The 20,595-nt window shown below is 38.9% G+C and overlaps 1 protein-coding gene across 2 annotated transcripts in view; it reads left to right on the plus strand.

The window, feature by feature from the left end:
* LOC117243196 (zinc finger protein 423 homolog) overlaps window positions 1-20,595 on the plus strand; it is a 138,831-nt gene that overhangs the window by 13,810 nt on the left and 104,426 nt on the right. For both annotated transcript variants that reach the window (XM_033510466.1, XM_033510465.1), the window contains exons 2-3: window positions 7,998-8,078; window positions 8,316-8,378. In XM_033510466.1, coding sequence (XP_033366357.1) covers window positions 7,998-8,078; window positions 8,316-8,378 — 144 coding nt within the window. The remainder of the gene's footprint in view (window positions 1-7,997; window positions 8,079-8,315; window positions 8,379-20,595) is intronic.

A 20,595-nucleotide genomic window follows, 5' to 3' on the forward strand; every position in this document is an offset into this window, starting at 1 on the left:
GATAAATCTTTGCGTCGCTGTGCACGTAATTTCTTCTTCTTACGTGTCTTCTTACGTGCCCATTATGTTATGTATCAAGCGAAACACGCATACCGACATGCGCACGTGGATGATAGTGCAATCTCCTTTACCTTTACGATTATCGTCCAGGTAACAATGATTCGACTGTTTTACCTCGCAGCCCAATTGTTTACCATATTTACGACAGATCGAATTTGTAACAGAGATGCATACTAAAGGGAAGAGAAAAGTGTTTTGATATTCCATGGGTGTGCCAAGGACGAAGATGGTAACCATATAGGCAGAGGGAAATTGCAGCTTCCGGTTAAGCCTTGGGTTAGGCAAGCTTAATTCGTTGGGCTGTTCGGAGGATAGATATTGGGTTCGTGGGTGGGTTTGGGTTTGGTAATTGGGAATTTGTGGCAATTGGTTGATGAGATATACATACACTGCCGGACGTAAGTGTTAGAACGATATTTAGTACAAATTCGATGCTTTTCATTGTTTTTATCTTCTCTGTGTTCTCATTGTAAATCTATTATTTACATTCGTATTATACGGGTTTTATAATGTGTAATTTGTTACAGTCCTTCAGATTATGGTTACACGTATTATAATTATTTCATTTTACGCTAGAAATACACTAGCAGTTGTTGTTGTCAATTTCCTTTGTCAACGAGTCAGTTTCCTGTCTCTCTATCTCACTCATGTTCTTCATCTTAAAGAAACGAACGAGCTTTCCAGATGCTAAACTAATCAACTCCACTTTTTGCGCTTCTCAACTTCATTCCTTTATAACTATAATAATGAATGGTTTGTCTTTCATAATAAATAGAATTGAATTACCTGCACAAGGCTACTTATTATTAAGAAATTATTAACAAATAATTCTAAATCTCAGAGAGAAAATTTTCATGAATAATATTTGTACATCATCGCTTCTCTACTTTTATAATAATAGATTAACTTTAATTTAATAATAATAGAATCTCGACTATTATACATAATTTCGTTCATTTGTTTTACATTCTACGTACGAATTTCTCAATTTCGTTATCTGAGTACATAATTGTAACGACCAATTTCTCAACGAACAAATAAATTACTTCGATAAAGTTACTTATCGCGAACAAATGACACAAATAATCCTAAAAGATGAATTTCAACCAACAACATCCTTACTCTCATTACTCCTCTGCTCTCCTGCTTTCTATCTAATAAAATTTCCACTATTAAATTTCCACACATCTAGTTTCGTTCGTTCGCCTTCCTCGTATACGTGTCTCCTTTTCAAATTTGATTCGTCGTAAATATAGTAAACAATTGCGAGGTAAAACAGCTTGGTCCGGGCAATAATCGTAAAGGTAAAGGGGATTGGCTTTGAACCACGTGTGCGTTACGGATATGAGCACGTAAGAAGATAGGTAAGAAGGCACGTAGCATCGGTATCCGGTTTGGGAGGCAGACCGTTTCCGGAGGACAAAGACGTTCTCCGATCTAAGCTCTGGAAAATACAGCTCGCGCAATCTCAACCCCTCTTTACCTTCGAGATTGTTGGCCCTGTCTAACGTTAAACGGATGTATTATTATGACCCACGTAGATGTCTCGTACGAGGGTAACTGCATATTGCGGCTTAACCTGCGAGTACGTTGCTGTTTTCGATAACGCGGATGTGCGGATACATTCGTGACCGAAGTCAGCGTGAAACTTGCAGCTAACTGGTTTATCAGCGCTATATTTTACTTGCTTCGTCGATCTTTCCAGTTTTATTAGGTTGGTGCGCATGAAAGGAGTGGCTTTACGAGCGTTTCGAATTTTCTTATTTGATTTTCGTAGCTAGTTACGACGATTGCAGTCTACCGGGTTGCATACGAAAGGGGTAGTTCCATGAATATTTCGAATTTTTTCACCTGAAACTTATTTTACTTGATCTTCCAATTTTTTGGATTCTGTTAGCTTCACGCGTATGAAATGGGTGCTTTTACGAGATTGTAGTAGTTACTTTCCGGGTTGCATACGAAAGGGGTAGTTCCATGAATATTTCGAATTTTTTCACCTGAAACTTATTTTACTTGATCTTCCAATTTTTTGGATTCTGTTAGCTTCACGCGTATGAAATGGGTGCTTTTACGAGGGTTTACAATTTTCTTATTTGATTTTCGTAGCTAGTTACGACGATTGCAGTCTACCGGGTTGCATACGAAAGGGGTAGTTCCATGAATATTTCGAATTTTTTCACCTGAAACTTATTTTACTTGATCTTCCAATTTTTTGGATTCTGTTAGCTTCACGCGTATGAAATGGGTAGTTTTACGAGGGTTTTGAATTTTCTTATTTGATTTTCGTAGCTAGTTACGACGATTGCAGTCTACCGGGTTGCATACGAAAGGGGTAGTTTCATGAATATTTCGAATTTTTTCACCTGAAACTTATTTTACTTGATCTTCCAATTTTCAGGATTCTATTAGGTTGCCGAGTATGAAATGGCTGGTTTTACGATGGGTTTTACGATAAAAACAAGTAAGTTCCCATTTAAAAGAATAATACAACTGCGAAGCGTACCTGCATTTTTGCCCTTGCGCAAAAATATTATCGCGAATACTTCGAACTGTTCATCTTCTTCCTCTTTCGCTTTTTCCTCGCATTATTCATCGTTTACGAAGAAAACGCTCGCTAGTAATAGCGCGAACGCTCTGTGTGCTGTTTCTTCAACCGAAGGGGTTAAACAATTGCAGGAAGAACGAACCGCGAGATTCCTACGAATAACTGATGCAAGCCTTTAAGCGCAGTAACAGAGGATGAGAGGTAGAAGTTTGTAGGAGCAATTAGGGAGACAAGGTTGAGAGAGCCGATGGAAAAGTCGTTGCTAGTAGCAGTCCTCGATGATGGATGAAGCATTAACTCTCGTGGTATCCTAGGTGGCATGAAACGCGAGAGCTGCTCGACAGAAGCAGCTTGACAGCTGACAGGGCGGAGGGTGCAAAGGTTCAATCCAAGGGTGCTCGACATAGTGTGCTGCCTTGGCTTGATGTCTTGTAGAATATTTAAGACCTAGTATCTTCCATCCCTTGCTGCTCTTCGTTGTTTCACGTCTCCAAGCTAATGCTCCATCCATAGAGGAAGATGTTCTCCTTCTCCCGTGGCTCTTTCCAATAAAGTCGATGGACGTACAAGCTTTCTTTCCTCGACGTACAAGCTTCGCCGAAAGCCGTAAGACTCTCGCTGGAACTCTCTTCATCAAAGTTTCGCGATTATCGCGTGTTAAAAAGAAGGTAGAGCTTCTTCTTACCCCGGTGCTGTTCTTCGTCGTGTTTCAAGAGACTAGGTTTTGATTGATAGTGGCTAGAATATGCCACGGTCGGTGTAAATTCGCGGTTACAGCGACGATCAGGGGGTCTCTGAGACCCAAAATGAGATGAGAATCAAGAATAATGAAATCGCGTTGCAGACTTCGCGTTCGAGAAATTTGCTAACTCGTCAAGCATACGCGCGTTTGATTAATTCTCGATTAAATAGGAATGGAAAGTTGGCAGCAGGTTATTCTACGCGCGAGAATGAGCCGAAAACGTAGGATACAATTTTTTCGTTCGAAGCCTCTTTTTCAAGAAAGTCAAATTTGAACGCGTTTAATGCAGAATATTTTCCTTCTTTTCTTTTACCTCAGTGAACTTTATAATTTATCCTGTTAGGAGATTCGGCAAATATATTTAGCGGTTCATCGTAAATATTACGCGTACGTGCTTTCTCGTTACAGATCATCTGCACATACAACAGTCTTAAGTGTAGTAGATTTGCGATCAAGAGTGTTGTTTTATTATCGTGGTTCGTTAGGCTGCCTTCTGTGCAGTCTTTTAGGTAGATTGTTTGTGCAGAGTCTCTCGGCTAGGTTGTTACGACCATTGTCTAATCTATTCTTTTCTCCCTTTTTTAAAATGTATTTATTAATTAACGTCGCATAAGCTGTTGAGGCAATCAGCGACACGAATTACGAATTAGCGAGACAATGGTTTCCGATTGTCATATGGAGTTCCATTCAGTGGATTTACAATTTTGTTTATCCAGTTAGCTGTTTCGATCTCATTAAAAAGTGTATTCCTAAAATATGTCGCGTAAGGTAAGCGATGACGAGTATACTCGTCAAGTACAGAGTATATGTGGCTTTTATAACATAGAAATAAGTTGTAATGAAAAGACTGTTCTATGTTTTTTAAATATATTTTAATTGATATTGATATAAATTTTTTTTTAAAAATATCGCCATTTCTTCGTGACGAGTATACTCGTCGGAGACATCTAACTGGTTATACATTGTTTGTGGCCTTCGTGCAACTTAATTGACCGAGGGTGTCATTAGCTTTTTGGTTCACTCTTTCATATGTAATATTACCTTCTAATGGTAAATAGTTCAACACTATAGACTAATCTGGTTTTGTATTTGCTACACAAGCGTATAATTTCCTCAGCCACTGAACTGATCTTCAGATCTTTACTGGGTTCGTCATGTCACACATACCGCGTTGCGTTTACTATGGTCCTGGACATGATAGATCGTAAAGCTCCTAATTTAGCGATGTGGCTCTCAGCAGCCGTGTTCCGCGGATCGATATCGTACATCCAAATTAGTTTGACGATTGTTCCGTAGACGAGAAGTTGGTTATCTGTACTTAATTTTCCACGTTTGCTCTGATAAGCCAATACATATTCTTCCTTCCGATTTCTAATCTGGTCGATCTTGCCGGTGTTGTTTCCACGTTAGTCGAGAGTCTAAGTGGATTTCTAAGTAGGTAACTGTTGTTGTTTGAGATATTTGTAGTATTATTGAGAGCTATCGTAGCCTACAACGCCACTCCTTAGAGTGGATGTAATGTGTTTGCCTTTATCCGCGTTTATTTTGGTTTTCCATTGGTTTAATCTTTGTCTAAGCTAATGGACAATTATCATCGCAGAGCGAGCACTCGATCTTCTCAAGAACGGGATTTCAAACGAGAAAGTTGTACTCTTCGTTTTCGACTTATTTCCGTACACACAATAATCCGAGAATCGATCAAATACGCTTATATCAGACAAGTATTGGAATTCGATTTTCTCGAGAAAGAAACCGTCAACGTAATTTCGTTATTGCTGAATTTCGTCTTGTTCTTCCTGACGTCGCTCGACGTACCGCGAATTCAGGCGCACAATGTATTTTAAGACGAAACATAGAATCACCATCGTTCATTCAGTAACGCGCAGGAGGCCAGGCTAAAGGATCGTCGTCGAATTTCATCGTTGCGTAATAGGGTGGATGAGCAAGTTGGCTCGCAACGGCTCGTTGCCTGTATATCATCAAACACGAAACGACGAGCCGTGTTTTCAACATGAAATATACCCACGCACCGTACTGACGTGGGCTGCCGTATAGTAGAGCCATCCGTTTGTCACGTGGGACCACAAAATTAAACTTAAAAAATTACACCCCTGTCCACGTGGCCAACAGGTCGTTTGTTATTTTGCATCCGCCCTCTACCTCTTTCACATTGGTCTCATTCAAACTCTCTCTCCGCGCCCCCAAACCAGCTTTTCACAGGATGAACTTGCCACTCCGACCGATTGCCACTGTTTTCCAAGGTGTCGAATGCGGATTTGTTTTATTCTCGCTTTTCTATTTTTCCTCTCTTTTTGCTTATTTTTCTTTTTTTTTCTGCATGTTCGAGCGGAAAAAGTAGACTGATTTCAGCGTTTAACGAGAACGTTCGTTACAACCGGTACGTCGATCAATGCGTTTGCATTTGGGTATTTGGGATTGCGATCATCGTTTACAGATTCCGAAAGATTAAACGATACCAGGCGGGAAAATTGAATTGCTGTTTCAGCAATTTTGTTTGTTTGAAAATCGAACCTGTTGACAATTGTTAGTCGGATCAGTTCTAAACATAAATTAGAAATTGAAAAAGGCAATGCTGTGCGAATATGCACACGAGTATTCGTGGTCGTGATTGTTTGCAAATTATGGTCCACGTGCTGATTAATCGTATGAACTAGGAATTAGATGATACTTTGAGCATTATTTTCGAAAATACATTATGGATTAATCTCGTTAGTGTAAACGAATTCGTAATGTATTGAGAAGAGCCGGATTTATTTTCTGATTAATCAGTTAGCTGTTTCCCACGGATATACTCGTCACGAAGCAACGGCAATATTTTGTCTTACGACGAGTATACTCGTCACGTGTAAAAATAGCTTCAATTTGCTGCTGCAAAAATCACAAAATAAAACAGTCGTTTCATTACAACTTAATTCTATGTTATAACAGCCACACATACTCCGTGCTTGACGAGTATACTCGTCGTCGCTTACCTTACGCGACACATTTTAGGAACACAGTTTTCGAACAGCTAACTGGTTAATTGTCTCGAAGACATATTTTTAAGGGGACGAAGAACAACATGAATTAATTTCGCTGTCTATCAGTAGAATTTCGTTCGCTATGTTTTAGCGAGAGAAGAAACTACAATTGTTCGTTCGCGAATAAGGAAAGTTCATTGTTATATTAATTTAATACCGTTGCGAATAATTTTGATTAAAATGATAATCCATTTTAATCAGTTCTATGTGACGAATTTGTTATCAAACATTTTACTCGCACCTCGCAAATTCACCCGGTATTTCACGATGAAACGTAGTTCGTTAAAGTTAAACTTATTCGCGTCGTTACATTCGGCGCACAAATCTTGTTCATCCGCCGCTGGACGGTCTGCAAAAAGCGTATTATTAATCGTTTCTCGCCGTGTTACTTGGAATTCATATTCATACACACAACACATATATATGTACAGGGTGTCCGGCTAGAACTAGAATTATAATTATTTATACTAGAAGCGTAATGATTTAAAACACAAGTATGTTTGTATATTTTTTTGTGAAAAAAAAATTGATGGGAAGAATCGTTTAATGCATGCAGAGGTATTGGACGCAGTTTTGCCTTACAAGATATTTTTATATTCGTATTAGAAATCGTTTTAGAAGTATCGTTATAATTCGGACGATTAGAGTTAATTTGCGAAATTTGGTTGCAGTCGCTTAGTCACGATATTTCTCATCAAATTGCAGTATAATCTAATTTTGTAAAAAAATTAAATTTTACTTTGAGCTATAAATGGAATTCTTGTGTTCTATGTTTACAATTCAAGGAATATAAATTGTAGAATAATAGAGAGAATGAATTATACAATAAATACAAATTACAGAATAGATGTTAGATATAAATTGTAGAATATAATTAAACAATTAGCGAATTATGCTCCGCCCTTTAAATATTATGCTTCGTTTATGCTATGCTTATGCTATGTTTTGCTTCAAATATTTCATATATATCTTTGCATGCCACGTATTTTGCATTCTAGGAATTTCTGCATTATTTACATGCTTCATAAATGCATAAACATTGGCAACTTATTTACAATTGCGAAGCGTGGACTTATCAACTTATTTTTACCTAAAAATAAGTCTAACTGAACCAATTATCATGATTAAATAATGCAATAAATCGCATCAGTTGCCGCGATTAACAAATAAATATTTCAATGAATAAACCAATAAATAATAATAAACAAGCAAACATATAATAATAAATCAATTTAATTACATGGGTAAACCCACCGATAATTAAGCCAATTACCGTTAATAAATGAAATAAATAAATCGATTTTCATTGTTAAACACCATCAAATAAAAAAGTCCCAAACTCACGTAATATCGACTTTCGCTATCTTTATTTTAGCGTCAAGTTGCTTGAGGCACCCTGTATATGTATCTTATGGTATGCAATGTTCACATGCTCGAAAGGGAGAAGAATTACAATTTCGTAGCTCGTTGCTGCTCTTTTCTTCCCCTCGTCTTCTTTTTCCTTTCTTTTTTTTTACCCCTTTCCTTTTTTCCTTCGCAAATACAGATTTTATTCTTCGTGGCTGATATGCAAATGAAACGGAATTAATGGTTGCTTGTCTCTCCGCAGGAGACGAAGAGTGGGACGACGGGAACGAGCAAAATGTCCTGGAGGTAACCGAGCAGGATAATGAGACAACGGGAATTAAACGTGAGTGTTACTAAATACTTTCTCGTCGTTAGCCAACGTTTACGTTAAATCTAGACAGTTAACTGGATTTTCGTTATATTCCACTTTTGTTTGTAACTCTTTTTTAAGTAGAAATACTCGTGGATTGTTTATTAATTATATATGATTACTATTATTATTATACTATACTATTATGATTATTATTAATTATAAATTATTATTATTATATGGCTTATGATTTGACAATTTCTTTTACAGAGGATGACGAGGAGGAAGAGGAAGAAGAGGAGCTGCAGAGAGCGTTCAGTCAACATTCGGAGGGTAAGTCGAGGACTTCTATCAATAGATTCTGTAGATTTTTAATTTTTCCATTGCTCGCACTTTTCTATAGATCTCAGATTTTCTTCGCCGTTTGTTCGATTTTTGGCCAATTACTTAATGGCCACTCGACGATAAACCACGGTATACATCACACACGTTTCAAAAAGATTAGACAAAATTCTTATAGATCTCAAATTTTCTTTGCTATTCGTTAGATCTTTGATAATTGCTTGATCTCAAATCAAATTGCTCAATGATCAAATCAGGGCGTAAACCATATATTTTACCAGCAAATTAGACGAAGAAGCCAAAAGAAGAAGAACTTATACAGACCAGAAGATGTATTATACTGCAAAGCCAGAAAACTTAAGAAATTCATCATTTTAGCGTTGTTCGGTGGCGGATTAGCTTTAATTTCGGGTATACAGCGACGCGTTAACCCAGTGAGAAGGAAGAATCGGTTTCCGCGAGCATCTTCTTCTCTGGAGCATCGAATATACTCGGTACAATGAAGCACTGCCGGCAGACGACTATCGTTATGCAGATGTAACAATGGGCCAGGAATTGAGGGAGGCGCGGTCGGTGCATTCTGCCGCATTCTGGTGCATTACTTTTATCAGTCCTCGCGGGACATTGCCTCGCGACGCAACAATGCGTTCAGACACGTCGTCATTGTTCGTAGTCGCCGTTCAAGAAACGTACCACCCACCTTAGACCCTATGAATATGGGATTCCTTTGTCCCCTCTGGATCCTTTCGCGTGTCGCGTGTGCCTCGTCGACGCACGCCTTTTTCCTTTCCCAACCAGATCGTTTCATTCGCTCGTTTTCATCTCGATCGTTCGAAATTTATCCGCGACGCACGCGTAACAAAAGGAGGATAAATGGCGAGACAGCGGCGAAATTGGATCGTTTTAACCGGTTAGCTGTTTTTGACGAGTATACTCGTCGTCGCGAAGAAATGGCGATACTTTATATTGCGAAAAAGGTAGCTACAATTTTAGATTGGAATTTAGTAATTGCTGAAAATTGCAAAATGAAACAGTCATTTCTTTACAAGTTAATTCTATGTTATAACAGCCACGTATACTCGGTGCTTGACGAGTATACTCGTCATCGCTTACATCTTGCGACATACTTAATTTTGAAAGAGGTCGCAATAGGTAACTGGTTAATAGAATCTTCATTTATTTATGTTTATTTTCACTTAGATTTCTACAGATCTGCTCCAGTTAGCGTATTTGTACATTTTGTTAATTTCCCACAAATGTATAAAGAGCCGTAGGCTAATTACAAAATATCGCGTTGATAAATGGCCCGAAAAATTTGAGCAAGGGGATTGTTTAACCCTGTTACATTCGTTGAATCGTTTTAGGCTCGGTCGTGTTTTTTTATTATTAAATTTCTTAAGTTTAAGTTTGTTTAAATTTCTTAAATAAAGTAATTTGTATATATTGCATAATAGTAGTATACAAGTGTTACAATACGTAACAACATTTGAGTATATTACATAATAATTAAATTGTGAATTTTTATTTCTTTAGAATGTTCGAAATTTGAAAGAGCGAAAATCTACACCGCGCGTATAAAATCTAAAAATATACAAAATATTTAAGATAGGCTGTTTATTACAAGGAAATAAATGTTTCTACTCAGATCCTATATTTCTTTAGCTGTGTTCATAAAAATGTAAAAATACATAAAAATCCCGAGTCTGGTAATGAACAATCTATTCATCATATTTAGAAATTAATGCAGACAATTATAGCGAAAATAATTAATATGTTCATAATTATAGAAATTATCGAAATTACATTATACGTAGTAATGTCATTAAAATCATTAAGTGATCCCACAAGGGGAGTTTCTATTTACTTCACGCATATGGTATATAGCATATGGGGTGTAGAAGAAGTGTTAGCTAGGGCAATTCCTTTCAGAATTGTAATAGGGGCTCAGGTGGCGAAAGTGATCCTACCGTGCTTATTATGTCGATATGTCCTCTCCACGGTATAGCTAGGAAACAATAGTATCTTAAGCGATATAGACCTGGATTGTTTTTTCGATACGTCATTCTGTCTTTTTCTTTTTGCTACACAGTCAGTAACACTGTACTGCTATCGTAAGCACTGAAAAAAAGCTATGCGAAAGCCATTATGCTTGACAATGAATGGGATATTAACCGAAAAATTGTCCATTTGTAACGCCAAAACGTCGAAGCTACGCGATAAATTTCGATTACGCGAATTATATCGAGTCGCACCGCACCGAAATGAACGCGTGAATTTTCTGCAGTAAATTGGGATATTTCAAAGCGCAGTATTTTTTTGTTGTCTAAACCCGTAACGAGATTCAAAGTGGATAAGTTTGCCAGAAAAATTCTGAAATCCTCCGATCTTCAAAATTGTATAGTCAATTTTGGCGACTTTGACAAACTGATTCGAGTCTTTCACAAAGCTGAGCTAAAACTACCTAAATTCTTTGATTACAAGCAAACGCGTGCCAATTGTGGATATTTCAAAGCACAGTTTCTTCTTTAGAAACTTTGGACAAGATTCTTCTAACTTCTAAGATTCAGCAATTTTCAAAATTGCATAGCCAACAACTTTGACAACTTTGACAAACTGATCCGGGTCTTCTGAAACCTAAGTTAGAAGTTCTCCACTCAACAAATTCTCCACATCAATTAGCGAGTACCGTGAAGTTCCAGCAACGTTCACGAATCAACGCGAGTTCCCTTCAAACTGAACCAAGAATTGCAAGATCCTCCGATCTTCGGGGCTGATAATCTAAAAATCCGCAGACTGATACTGCGAAAGCTCGGAGGCCGAAAGTTGCAGCGCAACCGCAGCAAACCTCAGGCTCGGTCGTAGCCTAAAAATTCCGAGATCCTGAAATCGATACTCCATTAGCTAACGCTAAGCCAAATAAACCATGATCCTGCAGCCACCCGAGTCCTTGTTACACTACTATCTTCCAACGACGAGCAACGACCAGTTTAATAGAAGCAGCTGGAAAACTCGTGTCGCTAACGTTGCGTCATTTTGTTCCTCTGTAATGAGCGGCGATGGCTTCTATATAGAAAGACAGAGACAAAGACACAGAGAAAGAGACAGAAACGTAGAAACCGTGTATTAAAGAAACAGAGGTGCCTCGATGTTTTCACTCTCGAGTAGCAACGACAGCCGCGCTATACCGTTCTGTAGGAACGAAAGAGCGAATAAGAGGGAAACTATAGACAGAGAGAAAGAGGGGCAAAGAGTCGGAAAGGGGAGAGAAAGAGATAGAGAGAGAGAGAGAGAACCACCGAGGCATCTCCCTTGGGAGTCGGTGGCCTCCTCGGGGATACAACCTCGTTCCGAGCTCCTCCAAGCCGGTTTTACCTTGGAGTATAAAGCGGACGCAAGTACACTTGGCGAAAGGTAAGCTGAAATAATAATCGGCTGGTACAGGGAGGAACGGATAAAAGTCGGATCTCGCTTCTCCTCGGGGAGGAAGAGCAAGATCTGTCTCGGCTACGCGGAAAAGGAACGAATCTTTCGTTGCGAACGGTTGTTGCTTCTCCGCTGCTGCTGTTACTATTGCCAGCGTGGCTTGGCTTCGTTTGGCTCGCGTAAGAACAGGCAACGAAATTTTATGGGGTCTCGAGGATTGTCAGCGGAATCGTTAGGCGAGATTATACGAGGCTCCTTCATCTTCCTGTATAGACGCCAAGGACGATGGTATTGTTTAACGAGTTGTGTATTAAACTGTTAGTATACGTTGCGTACGTGGTTGCTGGGTGAAAGAATGACGCGGAAACGTGCCTCGTGTCCTCCGTTCGATTTTGAAATCGAATTTGCTAGCGGATTATGACTCGTGATGAGACAAAAGATGAATCAAGCTTGTGAAGCAAGTTTTTAGTCAAGTCATTGGAAAAATTGTTCTCAGAGCTTACGCCTATTGCTGATTTGATAGAAGTTAGATTTTCGAGATTGACAGTCGCAATCGATATTTATCGGTTCGCTTAAATGTGTATACGTTCATTTTACATGCGTTACGACCGTTCAGCTTCTTACATTCGTAAGTTTAGGGCAAACCCTAAGCATCGCACAGTTGCTTCAGATTATGCGAAATATGGGCTTGCTTGTCAAACGTGAAATCATGAAATCTCAACGACACGAATATCACCACGATCTTTCTACTCAAGCTTAAAGTTAAATCGGAACGAGACTAAATTTTATAGAGTTTTAGTGCGCACGAAAGTGACGCTGGAACTGTTGCAGCCACGTTACGACGCTTGTAATTGTCGTTCCTTGGATATGGTTAATATCGTGCATTTCCAGTAAATGAGATAAAATAAAAGTAAGTGTTATTCTGGAAATATTTGCAATTCAATTTTGAGAAACTAAGTTCAAATTCACTTCATGAAGTTCGCGCGTCTGACACGTTATTGAGTGTGGACTTCTTCGATTATTGAGATCTCAGAAACTAACCAGTTAGACGTTTCCGACGAGTATACTCGTCACGAAGAAATGACGATACTTTGTGTTTATTCAAATTGGAGGAATTTGTATTGTTTCGTTTGGAAGTTAAAGATAAAAAGAGAGAGAATCACGTGCTCATCGGTGGAGCTTAGGAGCAATGAATGAAACTTGCCTTTTAGTGGAAAATTGGAGGGAAAAAGAACCAGTCGTTCTCCTATGGATTTGTTTAATTTAGAGAAACTTTATTATTTCGTTCAAAGATCGAGGGTGATAGAGGTATTCTATATTTTGAGAGTAGAATTTAGTAGAATTTGAGAGAAGTATTTAGAATTTGAGAGTAACAAGTGATGGATTAAATTTGTCTTACAGTGAAAAATTCAGCAAAATTGTACAAGTCTCCATGAATTTATCTAATTTAGAAAAATTCTGTTATTTCGACTAAAAGTCACTTACAGTGGAGGTCGTACCGAAGCTTCAACTCGTACTAAACGATAAATAAAAAACGACGAATTGTTAATTGAAAGCGAAGGGAAATGATACAAACGAGATCAGTGACAGATATGAAGAAACATTGTTCCTTGTCATTAAACTACTAATTACAAACTTCTATTAATGCTCGAATTAGAAATTCGCAATATCCGAGAATATTCTAACAAAGAATTACAAACGCACAAGATTAAACGTTTAAACAAAAAGAATTCTCAGGACGAAAAATTTATTTCTCCTATGCCGATGATCAATAGAGCGTAAAGATAAAATGACGAATCTTTCCGTAGGATACATCGGGATGCGCATCGTCCGTGTATTACGATTATCCTGGGAATATTGACTCGATTTCATCCTGAAGATCGTTGGTAGTCGAGGTGAGGTAGGTTAACGCCTTGCACCAACGACCAGCAAAAGAATTCCGAGGGTGGTTTCTGTTAGTTTCTTTCTTCCTTTCTCTTTCCTTTCCTTTTTTTTTTGCTATCCATGGAAGGGTGGTTTCTGTTGCGACTGAAACCCGCTGGGTCTCGATTATTCGAACAACACGTTCACATCCGACCTTCTTTATCGATCCTCCTTTATTTCGAATCTTTTTTCGCCAGGCCAGATGCAGCCAATTACGAATTAACCAGGCGCGTACGTTATTGCTTAACAAAGGGGCACGCGTCGCGTAGGCGTTGGAGTTTTTTTTTTTTTTTGAGAATTTGATTTATGGAAAGGGAATCGTCGCTCTTGGAAACGCTTCACGAATCGTTGGAAGCGGAGGGCTGCTGTCTGTCGATCTTAAGTTACTCGTTTGACTTGTTAACGAACGTGCTTGGTCACTTGTGGACGTGTTTAAATTAAAAGAATTATCGATTTTTTTATATGCAATCTGTGTATGAGCAATCTATCGTACAATGAGAATAGGCAGGGATTGTGGTGACTTAAATTGACGTGAATGCGAGTACACCCAGTGATGTATCACTGTATGGTGGTAGATGTAAAAAGTGACGTTTCTTTAACGCATGGCGTCCGGTAATTTTATGGTCGTTGGACTGATTCTTCAGTCGTTGTTGATATAACCCGCCGTGTCTGGCGATTTCTTTTTTCATCGTTTATTTGTCTCGTTTGGGATATAAAACAATCTGCGTTCGAAGTGGAATTATCAATTATATCAATACGATTATCAGTTATATTGCGTTGTATTAACAAGCTCATGGAGACATATTTAAAGAGGATCGCAAAAGGATTGCAGTGGTTGCAAAAAGTACGTACTCATTTTCCAATGAAGCGGTTTTTAACGAACTTCTATATTTCACTTTCACAGTATAAAATTTTCCTAGCCGTGTCGAAATACAACTAAATGATACGAAATTTAATATGCTCGGATCTGATTAATTAGCATGTGGATGTGAAAGCTTGAAACTTCATATTCATTTTTTTTTTTCTTTCAGCAATTCCTTATTTTTATCTTGATTTTTTGTATTTCTTTAAAGCATCGTTGCACTTTTCCTAAAACTAAATTAAATACGTTTCTATAATAATAAATTATGAGAGTACGGGCAAGTTCGTAAATAAGCGATAAATTAATTGATACGTCGGCGTTATTAAATTCGAAGGAGAAACTAGAAGAGTAAACGTTGCTGGAAAAATGTATTCCTGTTAATAATATTCTTCACGTTCCTGATGAAAATTTTCCTTAATTAATGTACGTAATACCGGTTTCCATTTCGCTGGATGTTCTTGAAGAAACTGGGACTTCATCCAGGGAACGAATGTATCCGTATTTATCAGTATTATTTAACAGACAGGAGAGACACGGCTTCCCGAACAGCTTTCGCATAATCTTCCTACCGCCCTCTCATTTTTCGTCGCCCACCATCAGGTTGGAGGACCTGCCAACCTCTCCCATTGGGAGAACCGAGATCCCCCATTTTCTTAATGTCAGAGATTTCAATTCGTCACGAACACCGACCCGACGACGTTTTTGTTGGACGATTTTTAAGAGATCGCTCTTACCTCACGCTATTAACTGTTAAAACTGTGACATCTTCGCGCACCCATTCTTCTCGAATTTCATTTTATCGAATTTTTCAATATCAAATCATCTTCTTCAATTTCATATCGATCTACTTTGCTTCATTTTTTAACCAACAAATCTGCCGATAACCCGCCAAAAAGCCTACAATACACCAACGTGATAATACAGATCAACGTGATCGAAGAATACAAAGAAAATAACGTACCCTCGATACGTAGCTTGTCCCGTATGGGAATGCAAATTGTTTGGATAAAAAAAGGAGCCAAAGCGATGGATAAATAAATTTATCCGTCTAAACGCGCCAATAAGCTTCGAGACGAAAATCAACAAAACGGAAACTTAAAAGACGGGAAGCTTGCCAGAACGAGACGGTAAACGAGCGAGAGAGAACAGAGAAACGGAGTTCTCCATCTTCCCCTGGGAAGTTGGCAAGTCATGTACCGCAAAAAACTCTCTTCATGGAAATCCAAATTTCAACAAAAAGGAGCCAAACCAACATAGTGCTTGTAACTTCCACGCTTCTAATCGATAACTAAATTCACCACTTCAAACACGCTATCGAGTCTCGAAGCCAAAAACGAAAAGAGCAAGTTTGCTAAAAGGGGACGGTAAACGATCGAGAGAAAAAAGGAAGAGCCAAAGGGGAAGAGAGTTCCGCGTTTCCTCACAGAGAGTTGAAAAGTCGCATACGGTAAAACGAAGATCCAAATTTGAACAAAAGGAAGCCAGGCCAGAACATCGTGCTAGCAGCTTGAACTCTTTGCGAAGTAAATATATAAATAAGTGAATTTGTCAGTGTAAATACGATACAGCAACGCGTCTGAAGAGCAAAAACAACGGAAGCAACGGTTGAAGAAGGAAGTTTGCTAAAACGGGACGGTAAACGATCGGGGGAAAGAAGAGGAGAGTCAAAAGGAAAGAGAGTTTTTCATTTCGTCGTACGAAGTTGGAAAGCTCCGCACTGTAAAATAATCTCTTCGTGAAAATCCAAATTTCAACGGAAAGAAGCCAATGCTAGCGTGGTGCTTCTGACTTCGAGTTCTGCGATCGACAGATACACGCGTAAATAGATAAATTCGCCAATCCAAATATAACGTGTCTTAAAGCTGAAACCAACGAAAGCAAAAGCTTGAGGAGGAAGCTGGCTAAAATGAGACGGTAAACGATCAAGCGGGAAAAAAAGGAGAGCCAAATAGAGCGAGAGTTCTTCACTTCGTCGTACGAAGTTGGAAAGGCTCGCGTCGTGAAACGAGATCTTCGTAGAAATCCAAATTTCAACGAAGAGAAGCCGAACCAACGTCGCGCTTGCAGCTTCGACTCTTCCAATCAAAACATTTATAGAGAAAGTTAAACTTAGTGTTGCATCCAAAAACATCATGCTGAACTATCACGAGTAGAACATCATCGTGCATTGTATGGTTATTTTAGCTGCTTCAACCGTGTGATATTACACGCCAATACATCCACCGAACTCTTTCTGCAACCATCTCTCTTGCTTTGAACACACCAACGTCCTCTTATATCGCCTTAGATCTTGCCTGTCGCATTGTCTTTATTCTTATTTTACCAGTTAGTAATTCTTGGTATTTAAATTCTATTTAAGTACTTAGTCACTTCTTGTTAATCACGTACTAGCCGCAACTGGTCGTAGCTACCATGTTCCCAGCGATTCTAATTGTTAATCAACCACTCGATTACTCGCGTCTATCTTTCTTCTAAAAGAGGAATTATAACGAGAATTATATAGTAAGAAATACGTATAATATAACGATTATAGTAAAAGGATTATAACGAGTTTGCCCGTCGAGTGTAACAAACAAAATTACGTACAACCGTGGTCGTTGAGTAACCCTCGATGGTGTGAATGGGGCTCCGGATAAATAAATTAAAGGAAAAAAAGAAAGAAAAAGAAACAAATAAATAGACGAATTTATCGAGCCAAATACACCGGTGAGTCTCAAAACCGAAAGCAACAAAAGCAAAACTTACGGAAGAAAGTTTGCCGAAACGAGACGGTAAACGACCAAGAGAAAGGAAGAAGGGAGAAGAAGAGTTCTCCGTTTTCCCGCGGGACGTTGGAAAGTCCTGTAGCTGGTATAGCCGCACGACGTGAGAGATCCAAGAGGTGCAGGAGGAGCAGGACACGGAGGTAAAGAGGGCGCTCAGGGATGAGGAAGAAGGTGGATGGAAGGGGTGGTGGGTGGAGAGACGGGAGAGCACACGCGAGGGGAGTTGGGCGAGAGGGTATATTATGGGGAATGCCAGGGGAATCCCTGGAGACCACCGGGGCAGCCCAGTGCGCATGCGTCGAGCTGATTAGTTCTCCCTCTTCCCCCTCCATTCGCCACCCACTCCCGCCAACCCTCTGCGTCCCTCCCGTTCACCCCTTCGCCACTCTTTCGCGTTCCCGGAGTGCTGGCAGCGCCAGAGGAGAGCACGGAGTCCCATGGGATCTGGCCCCGCTGCCTCTTCGCACTTTCCACCCTTCTACCACCACCCCCTTTTCGACCATCCCTTCGCCAGCTGCTTCATCCTTCTTCAACCTCTACTTCAACGTTACTCCTCGTTTCTCTTCATCTCGTTTACGTTTTTCCCCTGTCTCTCTCTCTTTCTCTCTCTCTCTCTTTTTCTCTCTCTTCCGTTATATCGTATTCTTCTTTTCTTTTCGTTGTATCATTCCTGTTTTTGTTTTTCGCTTTTGTACTCCATTTGTGCGAGCTCGGGTGGAAGTTTTTGGTGGAACGTTAGCGTGGGCGCGGAGTTTCGCTGGAGAAGCTTTCAATGTCGCGTGGTGAATTTTTGAGATCTTTAGGAAGCTTAGCTTATGGAGATGGGAGGACGCGTGTTTTCGCTGGTAATTTGTAACGTATCGCTTGGAAACTTTTGCTAATGGTATTATACATACATCCGATATACCGGGACCTTGGTAATTCATTCTGTAACTTGGAAATTCAGCCGTACCTCGTTCAACGCTTCTTTTAATAATCCGTCATGTATATATTTATGATATATTTTCAATACCTAAGGGAAACGAGAGAAATATTTCATTTCTAGAAAAAAAATTATCTATCAATTTCTGGCTCCTTTTCGAGAAACAGTACTTGTTATCGATGGTAATTTCGAGTTACCACTTTTGCGTAAAACTATGTAACAACTCGTCGCATAATTCCAAAATTCAGCCGTACTTCGCTCCACTTCTTTAAACATTCCATTCAGTAATTGCCAATATACGCGTAAAATGGTACCCGAAAAATGTCAACCGATAGAGTTGAAACTATCCTAGTTAATGGCAGTTGCAAATTGTCTATGAGCTCGTCGATCGTTTACGAGAAAGAGCCAGGAATCGTTTCGAGTCGCGAATCGCGCTTGTTCTCGAATGGCTCTTGATCAAGAGCAAGGAAAACGGCTTTAGGTACAATGGCACTTTCTCGGTGCGACTGTACTCGCCGATATAAGGTTGTCCCAGGTGACGAGCTGCCTCGGGCCATGGCACAGCGCTACGTATCCCTTGGGACCGACTCTAGGTTTCTCCTTTTCTCTCCCTTTCTATCGTTCCTCTTCCTTATCCCCCCCTCCCGTCTCTTCAACTCTCCCTTTCTTACTCTTGCATCGTAAGAGAGAAGAGGAGAGCTTGGTGAACATGCACGGATAGACGCACACGCGGAGAAGAGACCGGAAGATACATGCGCGTTTTACACGCGCGATACGGATGCACCTGTGCCGGCCGATGGGCTGAAAACGCTTGCAATCGCTCGCTGGCGCGGTGAATTTTTTAAGTTACCACGTAGATTGGCTGAAATTAAACGTTATCGATGGCAGTCCAAGCGGAAGACGTTGAACCTTGAATCGAATTCCTTGAATCTCCGTTGGTCGAATGATCGAATGGTCATTCGTCTTGCGAATCGTACATATTTCTATATGATTGTATTATGCGAGAGGAGTATTTTTGTAACGATATAATGCAGTTCTTTAACGTTAAAGAACGTTCTAAACAGACGTTGTAAGTCTTACAGATTGTAGATGTTACGGTGTAGGAGTTGATATCTTTAACGAGAAAATTTTTGTTGCGGATAACAATGATTATTATATGTTACGGATTCTGAATGATTAGGATTTTCTTGATTACCGGTAATCATCGTCGGTGACGGGAATTTTATTTTGTTCACGAACTACCATTATCGACGAAGGAAATTTAATTTTGGTTACCAGTAACCGATATAAATGACCAATGAAATGTTTTCTTTTCTAGTTATCAGTAAACTTTCATCGATGGCACGAATTTTATTTTGCTTACCGATAACCGTTATCGACGAGGAAAATTTTTCCTGGCTACATCCGGCTATTGTCAATCGTTATTAACGTTATTTATGATTAGCGCATATTCATTGGCAATGTGAATAAAATTAATGAGATAAAATTTATATATTTTGTTAAGCGAAAAGAAAATCTGTATGAAAATATATAAAACAAAGAATAGAATAGAAGTAGAATAATAGTAGTAGAATAATAATACAATTATTAATAAAAATATTGTAACACAATATAGTTTCAAATATTCTCATATCGCTTTTAATAAATGAGTTTTATAATTAAATTTCTCTATATCGCCTAAATGAATACTAATTATCAATAACAGTCGACAATACTCGAATGCAACGAGGAAAAAATTTTCTAATGGTTATCGATAACCAAAATAAAATTCGGGACGTCGATAATGGTTACTGGTGAACAAGAACAACCACGGTCATTTGTATCGGTTACTGTTAATCAAAATTAAATTTCCGTCATCGATAATGGTAACTGGTAGCTGAAAAAAATGTTGATCATTCGTAATGATTACTCGTAATTAGAATAAAGACTTATAATCATTTCAGTTTTTGCTAGATTTCTTTCAAATTTGTCGATAACTTGCCTGCATTGAAATAAATATTAGTTTTCACACGATAACATTTTTCCAAAAAAAGGTAACTGCTATATTGGACCTCTGGTTTCAAAGTAAGATATCGATTATTGGATAGACGTTATTCCTTAATCTGAACCCGAATGGGAAGATCTCTAATAAATTTGATAGAACATTGAAAAAGGAAATGTGCAATCGTCTACAATAGATGTTAGGATTCAAGAAAGAAAACTGTTATCTTTAGCTAGTATTAAATACTCAATATTTTAAAAATGCTGTACGGAAGAAAATCAAATTTTACACGATTTTGTTTATTGTCTATTGTTTCATAGTGAATCTCTTAC

Source organism: Bombus vosnesenskii, unplaced genomic scaffold, assembly GCF_011952255.1.
Source record: "Bombus vosnesenskii isolate JDL3184/JDL3185 unplaced genomic scaffold, Bvos_JDL3184-5_v1.1 scf7180000013265, whole genome shotgun sequence".
Taxonomy (NCBI): Eukaryota; Metazoa; Arthropoda; class Insecta; order Hymenoptera; family Apidae; genus Bombus; species Bombus vosnesenskii.